General features: G+C 27.9%; 1 protein-coding gene across 1 annotated transcript; it reads right to left on the bottom strand.

Annotated features, from left to right (window-relative positions):
- Positions 1–4,975: 4,975 nt before the first annotated feature.
- On the bottom strand, positions 4,976–12,074 carry LOC149059935 (lysine-specific demethylase 4C-like). The gene is made up of 16 exons (XM_089215671.1): positions 11,949–12,074; positions 11,166–11,296; positions 10,975–11,064; positions 10,691–10,909; positions 10,418–10,602; positions 10,190–10,343; positions 9,798–10,111; positions 9,503–9,732; positions 9,096–9,437; positions 8,271–8,398; positions 7,896–8,141; positions 6,710–6,856; positions 6,459–6,632; positions 6,242–6,400; positions 5,483–5,581; positions 4,976–5,421 (listed from the first exon to the last, which is right to left on the bottom strand). The coding sequence occupies exons 2-16, from the start codon at positions 11,289–11,291 to the stop codon at positions 5,323–5,325; spliced, it is 2,712 nt and encodes a 903-aa protein (XP_089071797.1). The 5' UTR covers positions 11,292–11,296; positions 11,949–12,074; the 3' UTR covers positions 4,976–5,322.
- Positions 12,075–24,669: the final 12,595 nt, after the last annotated feature.

The following is a 24,669-nucleotide window of genomic DNA, read 5'->3' as shown; positions in this document are numbered from 1 at the left end:
TTTGGTGTTTTTTCCAAAGAAATTTTATGGAAATGTTTACTCAACATTTTGGTGGAATCAGAATTTACCTATCGTATTTACTTTTAATGTTATTGTTTATAAACCACGTAAAACCTAATAATAAAGTAATTTCAAACATTAGTGTATCGAAATGACTCAAAATTGATTTTTTGAATACATTTTTTGTTCATTCGGTGTGTAATAACGCAAAAAGATTACACAACAAACAAAAAGATTTTGGTGAAATCAGGAATAACATATCTTTTGGTTTGGAAGAACTTATGACAAAAAATGAAATACCTACGTATAAAACGTGAGTAAGTTATCCAAATTTCAAAAATATTGTATGAATGTATATCAAATAAATTAGCATTGGCATTTGTGGTAACACTGATTTGGGCGGAAACCAATTAGAACACCGTATTCATTTTTTGCATTGCGTTATAGGAAGTGCACTATCTGTTTTCATATAATCTGTGGTGACACAGTGTATAAGAATATACTAAATATCGTCATGAGACATAAGGTCATAATATTATTCTGTGAAAGTTTACCTTAGATAATTATTGGATTATAGAAAAAAAATCAAAAAAAAAATTGAATATATTATAATATAATATAATAATTGTTTTGTTTATTAAAAAATGTCAGTGGGTGCAATGGCACCCACTGGCCCCTCTCTGCGGGCGCCCCTGTAATAATATCTTTATAAATACTATAATGCTAGCTTATTGTACATGATAATATACTGAGCAGTGAGCACTAAACTTAACCTACAACGCACGTAATGAGCACACCTGCTCGGTCTGTGCGTGCCCTAGATAGTGTAAATTTAATTTATTGTCATGGAGTATACACGGCTTAACTCCAGGGCCGGCGCTAGCTAATATAAATTGTGGGGGAGGGGGGGGTATAAATATACAAATTTGCCGACTAATTTCTAAAAAAAAAATCCGTACATGTTTTCTCAGTCAACATTCTTACACACAAGTAACATGGCACATTTTTGCGCTCCTAATAATCTATTTAATTGCGTTATTTTAAATGCAGAGTAAATGTATAACATTGTAAAATTTGAAGATAAATTATTACCTGGACATATTTGAAAGTTTTATTGATATTTTAATTTTGAAGCAAGTTAACATTTCAATATTGTAATTATTTTTGTGTAGTTTTTCAAATCATTATAACTTGCTTCATATTTAAAATGTCAATAAAACCCTCTTAAATAACCTAGATAATAATCTTAACTTTAAATAAATTGTATGTAAATTATTGATAAATTTACTATTATTTTAAAAATAAGAGTGACATATACTGAACATGTCATGTTCGGTAAGTTCGTGCTCTGCACTATATATAGTATGTGTACGCAGCGTTACGGAAACGTTTCACGTTTGTGGCTCGTTGGATCGAGACTAGACCGTTTTGGTGCGGACAGCGCCAGCCCAACGGCCCAACGGTACTCATGCTCGTAATTCGTTACCAACTATCAATATCCGCGCCTATTACCTAAACTGAATCCAACTGTTGTAAACGGCGGCCATTTGGAAAGAGGTCAAAGTTTTGCCGCTTGATTTAATAAAATATAATTCTTTATGTTATTTGTTTTTATTATTGAAATTTTTTAGAGTTGGTCGAGTGCATTTGAAAATTTTTCAATTGAGTACTCGTTTCACTATTTTAATTTAGAGTTGGGCTTAACTTTGGAAAAATTTTCAAGTCAAGTTCGAGTACTCAACATTTGGACTCGAATTGACTAAAAATAATTAAAACTCGAGATTTGAAAGAAATACTCGACCAACATTAGATTTTTTAAATGCCCTTAATTTTTTGATCAGGGGTTAGGTGTAAAATATACTTAAGCCATATAGAATAAAGTAATACATATTATAATAAATTGTATTTAAATAATTAAACAAAATAAGATAACCCGTAGTAATATTTTTAATGACTGGTATAAGTAATACAAAATGTACCCGTAAAATTAGTTATAAAACATAATAATAAAAGTAATTTTTACATGCATTATGCCAATTAAAAATGAATTTTAATGACTTGATGATTATTGGTTTAAAAACAAAACAAGTTTATTTAATTTATTTATTTTAGTAGGTATTGCAATTTATAGCCAAAAAATGATTTGTTGCAAATGCATGAAATTTCATTTTTAAGTACATGCTAACAATAATTTAATTAATTCTTGTTAATGTGGCTTGTCAGCATATTTTCCTCTTCACAATCTAAATCAAAATATATATTTGAGGATTGAGAGAAAAATAGTTTTTAACTTATATCATAATTTTTGTTGATATTTTTTTTAACATTCACATTGTCTAAGTTATTCGTTAAAATAAAAATTATTTTTCTAGTATCATTAACTATTTCAAAAACACTAGATGATGCTGAAACTAAACTCCCAACATTTTTAATATCAACAAATTTCTTATAATAATCATTTTTGCAAATAGTTATTGTCAGTTTGCTATTTTAATAAGCTTTTCATGCAGGAAATACAGAAAACTTTTGGTGAAATTGTTTTTACGATAAAGTCTGCTATATAATATAATAGATTTAATTTTTGGTCATATAAATGAGTCCTATAACTATATTCATAACAATTAATATTTTATTTAGTAACATCTCATACCCTAGTTCATCATAATTGTTTTCTATACATCTAACTTCTTGATCACTTAAATCTAACTAACTAAGGTGTACGTTTTTTGTGTCCATTTAATCTCAAAAATTGACCCTACATGATCATAATCAAGAGCAATACTATTTGCACGTGATGATGAAGGGATAATACTATTTCTTAAAATTATTTGTTTCGTAACAAATTTTAAATTGGAGAACGTTTGGGTTGTTATTTAGGCCATATATATTTTTCTTATTCTAGAAAATAATAATTCCATGTTTTTTTTTACCTATCCACAAAGGCTTATTATTTTGATCAGTTAATGTAAATAAATACTGTACCAATGGTAATATAGATTTTTCTATAGACTCTTATTTTGTCAGCATAAATTGATTTTATATTCCCTTTAGCCATCACATGTGACATGTCTATACTCTATATCACACTCAATACCCGAAGACCATATATTTCACTGAAAGATTTATAGCAGTTTTGATTTATTCAGACTTAATTTGTAAAAAATATCCTATTATTTATAAAAAAAATCCAAATTTTAATGAATATAATATACAAGAATGTGTTCTTAAATAATAGTTTTAAGGATTTATCTAGAGTGTATGATTAAGTCCTAACAATCTATAATCAGTGACCAGATTTTACTACTATGCTGCTATAAGTACTATACAAAATAACTATCTTTATATTATGCCTATGAACATTTATTATTTTGTTATTATTAATCTTAAAGGCTTAAAATAATATTTAAAATAAAAACTATTCATAGGTAATTTATATTTAATAATAATTGAAATTGAAATTTGTATAGATACTTTTACAGAACATTAAAATTATAGTAATAAATATTACAATATTATATTTTAACTATTTAGTTTAAAATGTATACAAAAAAGTATGAACAAAGTTTTAAAATTAAAAAATTTATTTACAAATGATTTTCTGTGTGACTATTGACTAAAGAAATCATTTATAATATCTTCAAAATATATGTTGTGTAAAAGTTCTGATTTAATTACTAATAAACTTAATGGATTTCATTTTTGTAAATCTTAACCTATCAAATAATTTTTATTTGTTTAAGGTAGAATATGGTCTTTCAGCAGTACAATTAGTTATTAGTATGCATAAAAGCATACATAGAACGATATCATTATTCAGAAATATGGCTTGTAAATGTTTTCATTAAGAAGTAGCGATATCTCAACAATTCCAAGATTATTTTCAATAATACCGAAATATATGACCGAAAATAAAGATATTCATAAAAAATCAAGTTCTCCAAAGCATCACTAAAATATGATTGAAGTTTGATTGCCTTTTGCATAATTTCCTTAGTCAAAAGTCTACTTAATTTAGTATTAATAAATCATTAATCGACTCGTTTTTAATATTTTTACCTGGAGAATTTTCTGATAGTTAAATTTCTTAAACTTCAGTTCTAACTTATTAGTTCTATTTGAGCATCTTCAATCAGTCGAAACAATAACAAGATAAGTAGAAATATTAACATCTTCATTTTGTTAAAAAAAAAAAATTATCGAGTGTTTAAAAATGTTGACTATAATATACAGAACAAGGTAGATGATAGTTTGATTACAACTCGTATTTCAAAAAATTTTATTGGATACTTGAAAGAACATATAATAATTTAACTAGTTTGAGATATTTTTAAGGTACAATTTATCACTTATATAAAATAATAAATATATATTGAATAGAAACAGCAATGACATTTTACTCATACAATGCTATTAAGAGATAGAATTCAATGATAATAATAAACCCCACATTTGTATAATACAATGAATTTAGGTACCGTTAGATGTTTCATGCTAAATATTATTGTCGATGGGCAGATAGTAATATTCTAATAATATTTTTGTCAATAATTTTTGCACAAATAAACAGACATTTTGTTATTTAAAATTGTTTAAAAGAATTTTAATAATAAGTATAAATAAAAATCACCAACAAAAGTTAGTGAATAAATGAGATTGTAAATATTTGAAATTTTCAGTTGTAAGCATGTGCTTGTAGTACTTACTGGGAAATACGGCACTATCTCTAAAGCCAGGATCCCATAACTCTCGTATTTGTTAAATATTTGGTATTTGTGAATACTCGACAAGTAGTCTGAATGGAGTAATTTTACGAATATTCAATATTCATTATTCGTTATTTTCCACCTTCTCGCGGAATGTCGGTAATTTGCCGATTCTTCATAAAATACACAAGTCGTGAGATCCTGCTTTAATATAGAATAGTGATAGGAATGTAAGACGCAGATATAGATGGTAAATAAGTATTATCCATATCTGTGATACAAGATTTTATTTATTTCAAATATTATACTGAATATTGTAGGGTAAAATAAAATAACTAATCATTCTTTATTTTAATTTTATATAAATTAATATATCATACAATTATTTTAGTGAAATAGTTAAAATAGTAACATCATTATTCATTATATAATACTGAATAAATTACGGTTTGGAATCATGATGAGTGAAGTATAAAGTAAGTAGTAGTTATAAAATAAATTATAAGTTAAAAATAAATAATTATAGGTATATAATATATTACATTAACTTAAATGTATTAAAAAAACATCAATTATTATTTTTTTTCTTTGCTTTTTGATATTTAGATAACCTTGATGGTCATTTAGCTTGTACATTTAGATAGCTAATAATATTTTCATCGTAACTGTATATGTCATCTGGGAGTAGACAACCAGATGTGCCATCATTATATACAACCTGGTATGTATAATAACATTAATTTCAAGTTATTAAAATTCAATATATAAATTAAACTTACTGAATACATGGGTTTATAGTTTAACCCCAGGAATAAACCGTTGTCACCAGATTCTAAATGTATTTCTTTGTTAATGGCTGGAAAATCATTTGCATAGTTCTAAAACAAATAATTACAAAATAAAATAATTTATGAATAATTAAGGATTTGAATTCTGTCATAAGGGGTATATTTTATTTACTTTAAACGTTTTAATTTTCTTACTTTCAGGTTAATGAAAAAGATATAATCATAATAAAAATAAATACTTCATAAAATAATGCAAGAGTCAAAGAATTAAGATCCTCAGGATCAAGTTAATTAATTTAGAATTAGCATTTTAATACTTTTTATTTTAAATTGATCTTTGCTATGGAATGGAAATCAATTAAATTATTAAGTGGAAATATAATTGTTAGTAAAACTAGTGATAACTAATAATATTTATATTAGTGGTACAATCTTCTAAGATCCTTAAATAATTCTGAATACTTGAATAACACAACATATTATAATTACTATCAGTAAACTCTTTAACATAAAAAATTATATTATAACATTCTAAAAATAATAATGATACTGTTATTCAGTTAATTTCAGGATTAAGTTGATAGAGCTAATGATTTAAAAATTGCAACCTAGATGTATGCAAAATTAAATGTTGTATGATGATGACAAAAGACTTTATGTTTTAGGCGTTTGAATATAATTTTGTGATTTAAAATAAAAGGTGTTACATGAAAATTATAATAATACAAAAAGTATAAAAAACAAGAATACCTTAATTTCTTTTAGTGTAATACGATCTGATATTGTACCATCATTGAATTTTACAATACCTAAAGGAGTCTTTTCAATTTTTAAAATACGACATTGAGAGATCCTTTTATGTTGCATATGCCTTGCCCATACTTTTTGGTTTGTCTGAACAATCAATTGCTAAAAAACAAACATCCAACATGAAATAACTAACACGAGTAATTAAAATATAAGTTACTTTATCTGGAACATAATAATGATTATTGCAATGAATTAAAATAATGTGCTTGTTGTTTCGGTCAATTTGATAATCAAATCCAGCAATTATTCCACAAGAAATATGGAACCATGTATTGCAACTGTTTTCAGAGCAATGAATAAAATTACCAACTGTTAAATTACATATTATACACTGTAAAATATTTAATGCATTTTAAATATTGTATAATATAGGTATAAAAAATACATCTTAAGAATGAAATCTTATACCTTTCTGTTAGTTGAAGAGTTGGTTGGAAACGTATTGATAGTTAATGGGCTACTGCCATGCACTAGAAAATGACATTCTATATGTGACCATTCATTAGTTTTAAATTCTTTTAGAGCACCACCTTTCAATGGACAGTATACACAAACCTATAGATATAAACATTTAAATACTTATTATTTTATTAATATTTATTATAAACTGTTTTAGATAAATTAAATATTTTTTTATCTGTATTGTCTTCAGCCAAAAAATAATTACATGCACAAAATGAAATAATATAGAAAAACAGTTTTGACCAACTGCAGATTTTTAAATTATTTTTCTAGCAATTAGAGATCAAGTTATTTAGTCATTTGTTGCATTTATACCAAAACATTTGATATGTACAGATGGTTATTAATAATAACTTATTATATTATTAATAAATAATAATCATAATTCTATTTTAGGTCTATAAAAGTAAACAATTGGTGAAAATTTAAGTATCAAAATAAAAAATCATAAATATCTATTTAAGAATAATAAGACCTTGGCAATTATCTACACGATATGAATATTATTATAATCATGATATTATTATTAAAATACGATTGCAAATTTGCAAGTGTTCAATTATAAAAGTTACCTTCTAAGTTCTAATGATAAATCAAAATTCTATTGGTAATAATAATAACATGTTTAGGTACCTATGTGTAAATATTCTATTTTAATAAAAAAAGAAATAAAAAAAAGGTACCTATGTTGTGCATTTTATTTCATTATCCTTCAAATTAAAATGGAAAAAAGAATAATATGAGAAAAAATGAGAAAAAATGACCAAGAGTTCAAAATATCACTTAGTCATTTTTTAGTTTTTACCCATATTGAAAATTGAATTTTTTTTATTTAAGCTTAAAAAGGAACTAAAAAAAATACTCAACATATTAATAATATACATTACTGTGGTTTAAATAATATTAAGTTTGAAAAAATGGATAAAAATTGAATTTTTCAAAGTTTATCTAAAACTAAAATTGATATAACAGAAAACTATGAAAATACATTTGGAAAACTATACATATATAGTATATACATATAGATTTATCTATAACTATGTGTAATTTAAAAAACAAAATTAAAACTTAATAATAAGAATGAAAATAATCTAGCAACTATACTTAATTTATTAATTTGTAATATACTTACAGCCAACTTAGGATTTTTCATGCATCGATCACACAACCAATGATTACTAGTGTATACATTTATGTTATAACACACTTTGTGAACAGACAAATAACATTTTGCACATCTTATGAGATCTGCCTTAAAAACCTTACCACTGCCAGAAAGTGCATGTTTAAATAGTGCTTTGGTAGATTTTTGAAATTCGGGCAATTCTGGATACATGATAGATTTAGCGATAACTTGCCAATCCAAATTGAAAGTTAACTATTCAAGCATTAAAAACATGATTAAAAAAAAAAATTACTTTATTTATTATTGATATAAGTAACAATCATATTTTAATTAATGCCAAATCTACATATTTATAAGTAGGAACTAGAAATATGATATTACCTTTTTACGATTTAACATTATACATATTGAACAATGTGGATCATCTATACTTCTATATACATTAAACAGTTTCTCAATCTCAAATGAACAACAATTGTTAACCATATCACTTATATTATTTTGTATATCTGTGAAGAATAAATATTCTTATTTAATTATAAAATTCAAATATATACTTAAATTCCAGCGATTTTCAACCTTTATATATCCGTGTACCACCTACTCGGTTTGAAAATTTTTATGTATCACATGACCAAATAAAATTGTTTTGCTTATATAAAAATAAAATGTACAGGTTATTTTACATGAGTGGAATCGTAATTTATTAGAACTATAAAATGATGATAATATTCAATGTGAATACCAAACTATTAATTATATTCCATTTTATTTTATTTTTATGAAGGGAGATTCTCTTAGGATACCACAAGAGCAATCCGGGTACCACAGGTTGAGAAATGCTGTTATATTCTATTCAATGTAACAAGTAACCTCGGCGACCAAATTGTGAGCAAAGGTATAGCTTTAAAACACAGCAGGTGTACAGGAGGAACAAATAAGTGTTGACCAGATGTTTATTGGTCACCTGACAAAAACAGGGTGTCGCCGGGTTAGGTTTAATATTGAAAAGAGTTAAATTTTCTAAATAAAACTGAACCAATACAATTATAATTAGGTATTATTAATTATATTATAACCATTATTATTAGTATTATATATATTAAATAGTATTCTTAAATTTTGATATTTATTTTCATTATAAGAATAAAATTTAATGATTAATGATGGTTGTTATAATATAAGTATAAATTAAATGAAACATACCATCAATTTCATGATTTTTTTCCTCAATCTGTATAGGTTCAAGAAAACAATTTGGTGAAGATCCCACATCTTTTATTTTTTTAGTTTGAGTCATTAATTTTGATTTCATATATTGATTTTTTGAATTAACAATATTTGAAGTGGTAAGAGATGAATCATGTGGCTTTTCCAACTTTGGTATAATTTTTGTTTCATGTTTTTTAGACTTTCTTTTCTTGACATTTCTTTTATCTGACCCATCACAATCATCACTTTCGCCTGTACAATCTACAACTTCTAAAACTGAATGATTTTTATTCAAAATTCTAGATTTTCCTTTCTTATATGAAAGTTTGGTGGCATCTAAAAACAACCATTTAATTAAAAATAATAATTGTAGAAACCAAATCAATATGAATGATGCCCACCCATTTCATCAGCTTTTTGCCATTTATCTTTCATTAATTTTCTTTGTTTAACTTTAAGTTGTTCATCTTTATATTCTTTTTCATCTAACCCTTGTACACTTATGGATGAAGGTGCATCTACAGCCTTATTTGCATTTGTTGTATCATTAGACAATTTAGCATCTGAACGCTGATGTGTTGAACTGCGACGCTTTCTAGCTGCTTCAGTATGTTTATGAATACCTGCATTACTGTAGCATAAAAAACCGAAATTAAAAAACTATTTATTTTTGAATTATTATGTATATCAACTTACTTGTTGTTGCATAATATGTTAGATCTACCAGGCAAAGATGTTGGTGGAGTAAAATGAGGATCTTCTGGATGAGGGCCAATATCATTCCCTTGAAGCCATGATTCATACTTTTCAGGTTGAAAACGTTTTACAAAAGTATCCATATTAATCTTTACTGAATATTCATGGCAATGACACTGTGAAGCTCTTTTCCCATACTCCACCCAACGTGGTAATGCAAAATTGATCGATTCAGCTATATTAAATCCATGATTAAAGCCAGCATGATACCCAAACGGGAAAGTTATCATGAATTCACCTTTTTCTTGGGTGATCTAAAACGATAGTATTGTTCATAAAAATTCTCAAGTACTAAACATCTAGTTTAAAATTAGTAATTCTTAAGTACTTACTTTATCAAATGGTATAGAATATTGTTTTAATGTAGAAGGAGATATAATAATCATTTTATGTCTAAGAAAAGCAGAGCAATTTGAAACGTCAGATTCAAATAAGCGATTAACCAAGTTTTCTAGGCGGTGACCATGTTCTGGAGGAATTGCATACCTTAAGTAAAATAAAATGAAATAAAAAATAATTAATTAAAAAGGTATACTAACAAAATTTAAGGATAATATTACCATGTCTTTGGCATGCCATCATGTATGTAGTTTATACTGTACAAGTCCATATCTTCAGTATGCCATGCAAATGAGGATTTCCACATACCAAAATATAGATAAGCTGTATTTACACCTTCAATTCTAATACCATAATCTTCATTGACATAATCTAATATTGTACCCAATTTGTTAATATTCCAAACCTTAATTTAATAAAAAAATAAAAAATATTCACTTAATTATACATTTAAGATAAAATAAATTATAATTATGTATAAATTTAATACATACATCGACATCTTTATCAGTAATAGATCCAGATACATCTGCTCCATATAATGCACGTTTGTAAAGAATATTTTTCCAATATTTTCTTTCAAGATCCTCATAATCAAAGTGATTAGGAGTCTTATGTTCATCGGATTCTGCTAGTTGTTTATATTCCAATACTGTGATAGGTTTTTCTTGGACATTAAATTGTTTATACAGACCTTGTTTACCTTCTACAATCTAAATCAATATAATAGTTAATGAACATATTTAATTTAAATTACTAATTTAAAAAAAATAAATACTTGAGAGATAGGAGATGGAATTTTTAAACTCATAATATCTTCAGCATTATAACTTGTTTTTCTTGGTACCCATCCAGGTGGTGGGATAACCTACAAGATTAATATTATACACTTAGAAGAGAAAAAGGACAATTTTTTAACAATTAAATCTGAAATTGATATAAAAAAGCTACATTTTTTAAATAACATACCTTTGCCACTCCTGCCTTGTGAGCTCCTTGTGACTCCATCAACTGAATATAGCTACTGAAATTTTGAAATTCGCTCCACGTAGGTCTGAAAACCATGATTCTAGGCATATTTTTAGAAGAAGACATCTTATCTAGAATTTAATTTTTAATAAATCATTATTATAATCAATATGTTTTAGGTAAAAGTTTATTTAAATTTTTAAATCATATTAAAATTGCTAAATTATTACATTAAAATGTTTTAATGATGGCAATAAATATATTGTTGTGTTTTGAATATCTGATAGTAAGTTTAAAACTATTTAAACATTTAGTTTTATTTTAACTAATTTAAAAACTAAGCATTAAGATGCGCCATACCAACGTGTGTAGTCACCGTCTTAAAAATGTGTAACATAACAAACTTATGCTCAGCCAAATGCCAATCACATTTAGTTATGCTACCTAATTTAAAAATTAAAGTGCATCGACTTCTCATACAATTTAAAGGTAAGAACACTATCTCTGTTCGCAACTACGTTGAGTTTTTACGATTGTTCAATTTTTTTAGCAAGTTTTAGCATATTATATTAAAAATGCTCATAACACACTTAAAAAATGAACTATCATAAAAACCCACCGTACGATAACAAATATTCTTACCTTCAAATTATATAAGAGGACAATTTACTTTAATTTTTCAACTAACGAAGCCAAGCTCGACGTACCCTAGCCAAAACGTCGTATATCATGTATATAATATTACTTTCGTTCCATCCGATACTCATCGGTAAAATGCAATACCTGCTTGCTAGTGGAGTCGATCGTTTGGTAGTTTAGGAGCACACGAATGTATCGATTAACGATGTGTCTATCAATGAAAACTTTTATCATCGGCGAACTAGCGATGCTATAAGTTGTGGTAGCCACTTGCTACGATTTAATATTAACGTTAACCGTGTACCAAGTTTGTAAGAGAATATGACAAGAATGAATAGGGTAGATACACATAATAAAGATAAAAATTAAAGAGTCATACAGTTAGAAAACAACTTGCGCTTTGGGTTTACACCTTTTTTCATTTATATTGTTAAATAATAATGATGCGCAAACGATGTATAACCCAAAAATCGAACGATGCGCAATGGTCTAACAAATAAGGTCAAAATTAACAATAGTGATGTGCTAACGACAACCGGCGCTATCGTAATTCGTTTGGCACGGCCACGCCTCTTAGTCCCGGGGGGTTATTTCTTTGAGTCTATACCAATAGGCAATAACACGTGGATTCGGCTACCTAATATACTATAATACCTGTTGTATTGATACTAAAATATATTCTAAAAGGAGCTGGTCAAGATGGCAGCCATATTCTTTCCATAGCTGAAAAGTAATGATAGCTAGTCATGTTTGATTAATTATGTATTTTACTAATGTTTATTGTGAAATTGAATTTTAGTAGTTTATTAGGTACCTACCTATATATAAGAAAACATATATTTTCATGATTATCAACGATTTTTTGTAAATCTACTCGTTCTGATCTACATATTTTATAGAATTGTATTAAGTTAGTATTGATTTCAAGCGGAAAACAAATGGCGGCTGTTTTACCTTAAAGAACCCTATCGATACTTCGATCTACGCATCAATTTTGAGGGTTCAAAAAGTTACACATACCTTCATTATAAATTTATAAGCAAGCGATACGTACCGACTCGTAAGGCCATATCGGTCCATCGGACTCAGATTTCGATACAAGTCGGCACATAATAATACTGTGTGTGTGTGTGTGTGTGTGTGTGTGTGTGTGTGTAAATTTTATGGTTAAAACAGGTTGACTGCTACGCTTAAACTACGAGACTTGATATCATCACCGAGTGGGATCTAATAACCCTACAGTGTATTTTACCGTCTTCAGCAATACAGTTCAAATTTATTTCTAGACCGAAGGGTTCTGAGAATCATCGCAATAGGTACTTAGTTTTATACGGGAAATACTTCGACATGGTCTCCTTGGAAATACTATGAAATGAAATATTGACATTTTTTTTGTAAAATTAATATTTTTTATTTAAATCAAAAATCAAAATACAAGAATTCATGAAAAATTATAATGGCAATCTAGTCAAAGTCTTTGTTGGGCCAATTCACCCTACACGGCAGTCAACCTGTTTAATTGTAACTTAAGTTCATACTATATAGTATATAGGTAACGATAATTGTAAATTTAATATATTTAATGTATAGTTACCTTGCAAAAATGTAAACCAAATGGAAAATGTGAAACTCGACTGGACCGACCGTATTATACGCGTAAGACAGGTTCCAACAGCCAGATGCAAAATGCCGGAAACCACGCCGTCACGGCAACAAGCTAACAACTCGACCAATGCCCCCACCCACACCACTTCCACCACTACCACTTAACAGTTACCACTACTTGACCATTCAGCATTACCACCAGGTAGTGTATACCTAGCAGAGATGAATTTCCCATTAGGCAGGCAGTGTTGGCAGCTGCCTAGGGCATAATATTAAAATCAGATACTTAAGAGAACGCCACACTCACATATGTTGTCTCCGTCTTACAAGTGCATAACATACCGAATTTATGCTCAGCAGTTCACGTTTTACTTCGTTAGCTTAAAAATTAGAATGAATAAACCTATTATGAAACTTAATTGTAAGAATTTTATCTGTGTTTTGTTGGAAGTATTTTTACGATAATTCAGTTTTTAAATAAGTTATGCGCGTTTAATAAATTTTAAATAAAAATGCTTATAACTCACTTAAAAACTAAAATATCGTAAAAATACTTCCTACAACACAAATATAATATTCTTACCATCAAATTTCATAATAGGTCTATTTACTCTAATTTTTAAATTAACGGATTAAACCGGGAACTGCTGATCGTAAACTTGTTATGTTACGTGTTTGTAAGACTGAGACAACAATACGGGTGTGGGCGTTCTCATAAAAAACACAAAAGGAAAATTAAATTTGATTAATTAGGACAACTGCGACCGTGTCATTTCTATAGAGATGTGGATTTTACTTTATAACATATGTTGTAAATTTACTTATGTAGTTATTTAGTGCATAATATGAATGTTAAGTTCGGTATATTATTTATATGGAAAAAATAATTTTATTGACAAATAAAAAACATTAAAAATGAAAGGGTCACTTGATTTTAAACCTCTCGGTAAAATTTACATAAACTACCCGGTACATTTCCTGGGCTCGCATCTTTTACCCTAAGACAAGGAATCTTGTTTAGGTAATTTATTTTTTAGCGATCACTGCTCGTATTTGTGTGTGTGTAGGTATTAAATTATCATTAGTGTATACTTCACACCGATCACCCGCATTATGCATTATACGCACCCAAATGCACATATTATTTAAAGCCATTAGATCAAAATGTTTAAAAACTATTTATCGACTTGTTATATGAATAGTTATAGCTGTTTTATGCTTGACAAAATTTTTAGTGTTTCCGCAGGTCTGATTTAAAAATGCTAAGATGAATTATTGGTCGGTCGGTGCCTTTTTTCAATTTTAGCAAATTCTCGACAGAAATAAACTTTTTTTAAATGTTATGAATTTTAAATTTTTTATATTAATGTATTAAAAAATAAAACTATTAAAAATATGAAATACACTCTCCAACCGTTGCAAAATAAACATCTTTATAAAATCAAAAATTTTTACATTTTTAAATCGAACTATAGAAGTTGATATCTTAATTTTTGTGTGTCACTAAGGTCGAACAGTGAAACATTGATAGGCTTTGCAGGGGCCAATGAATAATGTATAATGCATATTTTTGTGTAATTGTGTATAGATATTATTTTAAATTTTTTAATGTATGTGATATATATCTACTTTGATTTATTATAATATAATATTTATAGTCATAATAGTATCGTAAAAATAAGTCCTATGTGAAATTTATATAGAAAACAAAGTAAATCATAGATGTGCATGCAAATGGTGCTTGATAAAAAAAAAAATACTTATTGTAAGTAAAAAAAGTACTTGGCATTTTGAATTAAAATACCAGTAACCCAAATAACGTGATTTTCTAACTAATAATAAAAATTCTTGTACCAATAAGCAACTCATATTCCAATTTTAATTTTCAATGAAAAAAATTTAGCTTAATCAAATTTCTTTTAGCATCACTATAACTTTTAGAACATTAGTTATTGAGTATTGAGTCCTATGCAACTAAAAACTTTTTATCAGAAAAAGAAGAGATACAATTGAAGGCTTCTATAATAGCGAAGCACTCAGCAGTAAAGGAAGATGAGGAAGGTGGTAGGTTGTTTGTAAATGAATGTGTATTTTGGGGATATAAAACGAGTAACCAGCTGAAAGAGGCGAAACGGAACCGTCTGTATAAACCACAATGAAGTCCACAAAGTTGTTTACAATACAATCTGAAAAAAAAATGTTAATAATAACATGAAAGGTAACTCTAAGCTCAGAGGAGGTAAATCTGAAAATGGATCTGAAAATGGACCTGAGCGGGATACAGAAGGACTTCGTACTCAATCTCGTATAGGAGGTGTTTATTATTAGTTAAAAGTATTCATGAAAAGGAGAAATTGAGGAGTTAGCTACTAAAGAGAGTACCGGGTAGAGTTTTGGAGACGTAACGCCACGTTAAGAACAAAGAATAAAATAAATCAAAGATGGGACAGCTAGAATAGGATAAAGATTTTAGGAGAAACTTACTTGCAAGCCAGCGACATCTGATGTTAAAAGGCGGACACGATGATTCCACTTCAATTACTGGGAGAGGGGATGATATAATATAACTCATAATACTTCTCAAGCAAGAGCTTTGAACTTTATTTAGTCAATTCTAATTGGAGAATAAGGCAGAACGAAAGAGGAAACACCTGTAATCAAGTTTGGAACGAATAATGGATTTGTAAATTGAAAGAAGGGTCGCTGGGTGAGAACCCCACCAATTGCCCTGAGAAAATTTTCCCATCGGAAGACAAAAAAGATGATTGAAATAATGTGAGGTTGCCAGCGCAATTTAGAGTTAAGAATAATACCTATATAGGTTGTGTTATTAACAAAAGGAATAATATTATTATCAAGGTGCACGTTGGGTGGATTATGGTATCTGCGCCTAGTAAATATTACAGATTTACATTCATCATAAGCAACTGAAAAAAATAGATCATTCAAAATAAGTTTTAGATCTATGAGAGCAAGGTTAAGGGATTCAACTGCCAGTTCAAAGAATTTTTTGGAAGAAAACCAACAATATCATCCACATAAATGACGCATTTATAGCCGAGACTGGTAAGATGAATTGCGATGGTGCGCATATAAATATTGAAAATAATCAGACTAAGGCAGCTATACTCTGTGTGGAAGACCGGAAAAAGTGGAACAGGTGCGACGTGAGCCGTAAGCGGAAGAAAAAGAGAGATGTCTATGTGAAAATAGAGAGAAAATAATATAACCGTGCATTTCCTGAATGCAAGAGATTAGATGGTAGTATGGAGTTGCGTTCCAACCACCAATCGAGCCGAGTTTTGAGAATAAATTCAAAAGACTTACATAAAGCTGAGGAAAGAGTGATTGGACGAAATGCTTTTGGGAATAGGAATGTAAGATATCCAGGTAGGCGGAACATGGTTGGTAGATAGGATATAATTGCGCACCTTAAGTAAGAAATCAAGAGCACAAGTCGGTAAGTATTTCAACAATAACGGAGAGATATTATCAAGCCCAGTGGCTATAGAACGTCTAGTGGAAATGGCGTAGTTCAATTCCGATAAAGTGAAGAGATTGGTAAGAATATGATAGAGAGGCAATTATGGTTATAAGGAGGGGTAAACTTCGATTAATTAGGGACACAACAGTTGGCAACCTTAGAGCAAAAATCGTGGAACCAGTCATCGTTGGTTGGCCGTTGAAATGGGAAGACAAAGTTTTTGAATCGTTTAGCAGTAGACCAGAGAATATGCTTTGAAGTTGAGGGGTTTAAGCTTGAACAAGATTTTTTCCAAGCCGTTCTTTTAGCGTCATTTAAAAGGCGGATAGTGGCTGCACAGCAATTTTGATAATTATAGAAATCTATTATCGCACCCGAGCGACGAAATATTTTGAATAGTTGAGACCTATTATTAATCGCCTTAGTAAAAGAAGGATTCCAACAGTGAGGAGAGGAAGGGAAGGATTTCGGATTAGTATATTTAAAAGGTATAAATTGTTTAGCAGCACTTTTAATGATCTTCGTAAGAGTAGAATAAGAATCAATTAGAGGGAGATCAGTAGGTATGGATGCAATCGAGTGTTGGATAAAACTTGAATAAGAGGCCCAATCAGCCTTATTAAAATTGAAGGTACAACGTAACTCATCAATAGGATTATAAAAAGAATCAGGCAATTAGGTACCACGGAAATCGTTACCGATGGTTGCAGATATCAATATTGGAAAATGATCGCTTCCATGAGGGTCATCGAAGACAGACCAGGATAAAGACCAAATGAGATCGGGTTGAGCAAAAAGATAAATCAATAGCGGAATCCGGAGACCCCGCTCGTCCTACGTGAGTAGAACTGCCATTCTTGAGAATGCAGAGACCTAGAGAACCAATAGTGTCATAATATATAAGGTTACCGCGACGTGATAACGAGAGCGAGCCCCATGCGGGATGGAAGGCGTTAAAGTCGCCACCGAGAAGGGAATTTCACCGGACGAGACTAAAAAGGGAGTCCCAGACCCCGATAGGAATATTAGAATCATTTGGAATGTTACAAGACCATACTATTAGAGACGAGGACGAGTTAGGGAGGGACAACTCGGCACCAACGATATCAATTTTGAATTTAAGAAAATTATTATGGGTTGCTGCAACAATAGAGGTAGGTCTTGACCTAAGAGGGTTATGAATTATAATTGCAGCACCGCCATTACCATCTTGACGATCTGATCTGTAACAGACATAGTTGGTAATATTAACTGAACGAGTAGGTAATAGCCAGGATTCCGAAAGGAGGGCTATAGAGCATTTATTTGAAATTTCAAAATTTAATACAAGGCTCCTATAATATTTTTACAATAGCAGTTGAAAAATAAAATAAATATATATGCATACATTTTTTTTTAAAGCATTTAAATTTTGACAACATACGTAAAAATCACGAAAATTTGCAAATTATTTTAAGCTAGAAATTCATAAACAATTTTCTTTTTAAATCTAAGATTTGAAAATTTTTAATAATCTATAATATATCCTAGACAGATAAACCGTCTCCGTTCAGAATCGTCTTTCGTATACAATGATATCTATCATTGCATTCAAATTTAACCTACCCTAGTCAGAGTTCCACCCCACCCCCAATGTACAGCAGAGCGATACCCACTTACCCACTTTTTATTTATTATTATAATATCTATTATTTCTATATAAAATCTCAAATTTGTAATAAAAAAAATTAAGGGCCACTTATCAATATAAAATATAGCCTATAAATTCATGAGTAACCTTTTGACGGTAAAAAATATTTTAGGATCAATTAAGTAGTTTGAAGTAATGTCAATGGACGCACGTTTCACTCAAGCCTCCAAACCTTGTAAAAAAAAACTCAAATTTACTTATTGTTTTATTATATTACAGATTCAATTCTGTTAGATTGTAAATACATTTATTTATAAAAAAAAAAAAGATCGGTTAAGTAGTTCCAGAGATTAAGCTGACCAATGAACAATTTTTCTTCTTTATATTATATAAACATTTTACCCTCTATAGTGATTGAATTTGAAAAATTCTTTTTTTAGGGGTTTTTTGCATAATAAAATGAAACTAATGGCTAAATTGCATACTCATAGCTTTAGTGGTTCCGGTTAGGTGAATTTTATTTTTACCCTTTTTAACTTCTATAGAGTTTGAGTTTTTAAAAACATATATTATAGCCTACAACACTCACAAATGATGTGACATTCTATTGGTAAAAAATTTTGAGCATTGGTTCAGTAGATCCAGAGATTATCCTCCACAACCTTACAAACTTTTTTGTCTTTATATAGACCACACATGGGCCACATTATTGGAATTTACAAAGCTTGAATTTTCTTGTAATAAAAATTATAAAAATGTCCTAAACAACCATGATTATTTGATTTTTTGAAAATTTTCAATAAAAATCTAGGTTTATAATTTCATACATTTTCAAATTTAGAAAAGTATGTATGATTATTTTTTTGTCTAGAAATAACAACCATATCTCTAATATTCATCTCCTTAACTGCCTTGTAGATAGTTAATTCAATGGTTTACTGTAAGTTATTTCTATAATTTAAAAAAAATCATGATAAATCAACATAAAAACTATGGACATCAAGACGTAATACAGCCAAACTTTAGTAAAATGAAAATATACATAAAATTTCTATTATAATATGATTCAAGTACCTATACCGGCTATACCTAACTAATACAATAAAAAAAAATTATCCAACCAGATATATATTATTATATTATGTTGGGTTTGATTTATTGAAATGGTTGAGATAAATAGTTGTAAACTTTAAAATTATTTTAACAATAAGTTATAAAATATAAAATACCATACAATACCATTGAAAAATAATATAAAATATTAAAATACAATCCATAAATTAAAAGAGGATGAATATGCAAAGTTATATTTTTATTTGATATATAAGCTATATGTAAGTACTTAATAGGTATATAATTTTCTTGTACAATTATTAATTTATTTTACTAAAAATGTATTATTTCCTAATGTTTCTGAATTAAAAACTATCAATTTATAATTACTAAATAGAGAATAATTTTTTATACTATTTGTATAGAAATACAGTGTCTTGAATAGTGATACACTCATCCAAAATACTGGGTTTATACATTCTAACAAAATATAATATAATTGTGTTGTAATTTATTAGTTTATAATTGATTAAAATGAAAATATCATATTGTGCCTTAAAATATTTTTAGTATTTCACTATAAAGGCCATGTTATATTTTTTTTAGTTATGATATTTTAATATAAATTTTGAAATGATAAATAAAAAATTCCCACCATATGCTAAAATGCAGAATGAATTATAATATATACATAAATTCATTGTTACAAAAATTTGTTTAATGAAAAATTAAATTGGTGTGTAGATATGGTGGGTCACCAAATAAAAAATATTAGGATACCTACTCTGTAGCTCTATATTGTTCGAAAACAAAAAGTAGAGACAGAAAAAACTTTTAAGCTTAAAAAAATGTAGTATAGTACCAATACCTAGATAACGATCCCTAAAGTTGAATTATGTCCATATAGGTCCTAAACATGTGGACATTTAATAAGAACACAATGTGTATATATTAATGTATACTGAAATTTGATTAAATTATTATTACTATATAAATTTTACAAATAGGCCAATCCTAAAACCTTGCTATATGTAGGTAGATAGTAAAAATTATTTAATTTATTACTATTTTCAATTACTTAATTATTTGTAAAGAAGATATTGAGCAAAATGTTCGCCCAAAGAGAAACAACAAAGCAGAGTTAAACTACAAAACAATGACAATTTGAAATAATTATAATATAAAAAACCTAACATTGTTGAAACCTTGATAAGTATGAGAATAAAAATTGAGTTGGGCATGTATGATGAGGACTAATTGGACAAACAAAATCATGAAACCCTAATACTAATAAAATACACAAAGGCCAAAGGGTGACCTAGATAAAGATGGGCAGGTAGAATATAGAAAGATCTAAAGAATCTAAAGATACTTGGAGTAAGAAATGCAAAAGAAATCACAAAAAAAGGAGAGGAAGCATGTTGTCTCCGGCGTTCCTGCAATGAGCCTAAGAGTTACTCTTCAAATCGTGGAAGTATTTGAAAAACTCTCTAGAAGATGAATATCATGTCCATAGTTTATCAAATGATATGAATGATGAAGATAAAAATCAAGAAGAGGAAAACCTAGAAAATTAATTAAAACCTTGCAACTCTACTTGTAAAAATTGTGCCATTTGTTGCTACAGATTACTACTTAAGTACAACTTATTTTCTAATGCATACATCTTATTAACTCTAGCTTATAAATATCTGTTAACGCTACCAGTTACTCAAGCGCCCTGTGAGAGATATTTTTCCACATTGAAGTACATAAAAAATAGAATATGGAACTCAATGACTAATGAACATTTAAAAGAATTTATGTTAATGTCAATTGAAAAATCAATACTCATAGAATTAGATAACGATATTATTACTAACGAGTTGGGCAGTAAAAGTAATTTACCAAGCAAATTGTTATTATAAAATATTATTTAATACATTTCCTAAAATAAGAAGCTTAAGTGTTTTTATAATTATATAAGTATAAAAAATAAATTTCTATAGTAGTGATATATTTGTGTAAATATAAAATAATATTACCTGAGTTCAGTTATAAGATTACTTAGAGGGAGTTTCTTGTTTCAAATACTTGATAATGAATAAACATTTTTATGGTTGATATATCAATACCTATAGGTACTACCTACTTTACAATAGAAGCCAGGAAGAATATAAAATGTGTATGCGATAATAAATTGATAATATCTTCTAGCAATATGTAGGCTAAATAAATTGTTTTATATATACTTCACCCAATTTAAAAAATGGCAAGCACACATCTACCAATAAGACAATAAATGGTAAGAAATTAAATTTGAAAAAAAATGGCCTGAAATAAATTTATGTGGCCTGAAAATATCTGTTTGCCCGATAAGAACTGTTGAGCCACTCCGCTCCTGTAAGAGTCTGTAATAACACTAATAACTAATAACTGAATATATAATATCTCATAATTTAACACAATATTATCTTACGCTAAATTTTAATTTTAATGCTTTAATTTTAATAATGCTTATGATTAACAAATAACAATTAAAAATTAAAATTTTACATTAATAATATTAATAACGTGGTCTGGCGATCGCGGTACGCCGGTACGCCAGTTATTGACTAATATTATTGTCGTGTGAAGTGAGGCAAATGTTATCGTAGTGATATGAATAACGCGTCGTCCACCAACGATCGCGGGATACCCGTGTATATTATATTGTATTAAATTAACAATTATTTGTTTATTTATCAAGAAAGAACATACATTATGACTTATTGTCTATTGAATGACAAAAAAATCATAACTGATACGCTTTTTTCAGAATTAAATATTTCTTAGTGAAACCCGCATATAACGATGTTTGTTAGTCTTATATTTAAATATGTAAAACGTTTTTTATTTTTAAGTACTTAATCATGTTTCTTAGATTTTTATTTTATAATTGTGTATAATTTTTATTTTTATTTTTCTTATAATTTATGTACGATTATTCGTTAACGCTCTACTCCACCACAAGCCTATACACAGGAGTAGATATATTCTTTATCGATGTATATATTCACATCATGTATTTGTATCCTACAAAGAAATTTATTAAATGAAAAAAAAAATTTGTAAATTTAGAAACATCAAAATATGAATGAAATATAAATAAAATAATTATAATAAACTCTATATAGGTAGTAATAAACATACAACGAAGTAGGACATCACATGTTCACATTATAACATTTTACCTACCTACTCTATTATTTAAATTTTTACATTTATTTATTAACAGTATTTAGTGATCTATAATTTATACATTATACCTAGTTATCTTAATGAAATAAATGTTTTATACCGGGTCCATGCTCGTGCATCTATATTTGCAGACGAAGTTACTGAACGTCATCCGAATGGCAATCAATGTTGCTTGAGAAAGCACAAAAGCTACAATATATTTGACATCATGAAGACATGAATATGTTATTAAAGAACAAATTTTAATGTATTAATATTTATTATTTAATATAGCTGTTATATTGTTATAGCATGAATGTGGACGATTTTTGGATTTATTCTCCTTTATAAAAATAACACAATGAATGGTTAATTTTAACTCTATTTTGGAGTAGAAACAACAACAAAATCAGTTCATAATGATGATTGAGATCATGTTTTTAAACAACATTCTCTATTTTTTCAAGTCAACTACCGGTATTATATAATATTAAATATTTAAATATCTACAACTTCCTAAATTCAACTAATTTTGAGTTTTATTATTTATTTATTTATTATAACGCCAAACGGCTTGAGTAGAACACGATTGAGAACGTTATTACCTAATAACTTTTATGCAACGTTGCCACATTAATTAAAAAAACAAAAAATACAATATGTTATATAATAGATATCAATTACTATATTTCTTTGAGTTTTTGGTTACAGAATAAACTTACGGGTAATTAAATTTGATAAATAAAAAGAGAATCACATCATTGTAAAATCAATACATTTATCACTTATTTGTCAGCTCAAGGCATTTTTTTTAGATCAAAATTTAAAAAATTAATATTTATTTACAACATATTTATATTTTTATTTGTCAGTTTAAGATTAAAAATTAAAAAAAATCCAAAATCAAAAGCAAACATGCCGAAAGTCTTTTCATTATCTTTTATTCCATTATATTTTATAATGGTTGATTATTTATATCATTAGACTTTTCAAAGTCGTTAATTTTATAAACAAATTTAAGGTGAATTTTGTCAAGAAATGCAAAAAAAAAAAATACAAAACATCAGTTTTAATCAGCAACATTTCAAAACACCATAAAAAATATGCCCTTGGATCAAAATCCTAGCCCTAAAAATTATTACTAAAAGTTAAGATAAATGGAAAACGTCGATCAAAAAATAGTTCTCAATCGTTTGAATGTAATGTACAAAAAATTGTTTCTTTGATCTGCCGACAATCGTTCTCAATCGTGTCGCCAAAAAGGTTAAACGTTCTCAATTGTACAACACCGAACGGCTTTTACACAATTATACAATCAAGAAAAAGTCTGAAAACGCAGATAACAAATAGAGACACATTATGGCAACTTATAAAATGCTTTACATATAATTACTTAAAATTATAATATTCTAAAAAACTAATAAAAGACATTTAAGATATTTTTTTTTTATATTATATTATATTATAGAAATGAAAAGATTGGCTTCTAATAGAGAAGAATGGCGTACCAGATTTGCAACGACAAGGCATGGCCTTTAGTAAAGAAGAAGCAGATATTATATGAGCCTCCGTACTAAATATGGTTTAATAATCGATATTATAATTGTTTTCCTTATGCATCAATCTTAAAAGTGGGGCATTTCTGGAGAAATTAGATTTATTGGTGGGTATATAAAAATTAGACTGAAGTCTAGTAGGTATTATGAATTATTATCATTTCTTAACAATAAGCATTAAGTCAACGTATAATATTGTGGTTAATATAAATTACTATGCAGTTGATTTAATTAATATAGATATTGAACATTGTTGTCAATCAACTGCATTATTACTTTTCGTTTCGACATTCATGACAGCACAAGACTGGACCGTATCAACAACTATTAAACTCGAGT

This window comes from Diuraphis noxia, unplaced genomic scaffold, assembly GCF_037042655.1.
Source record: "Diuraphis noxia isolate RWA-SAM2 unplaced genomic scaffold, SU_Dnox_SAM2 contig0001, whole genome shotgun sequence".
Classification (NCBI taxonomy): domain Eukaryota; kingdom Metazoa; phylum Arthropoda; class Insecta; order Hemiptera; family Aphididae; genus Diuraphis; species Diuraphis noxia.
Note: the sequence above shows the minus strand (reverse complement) of the source record. Positions and strands in the feature narration are given on the sequence as shown.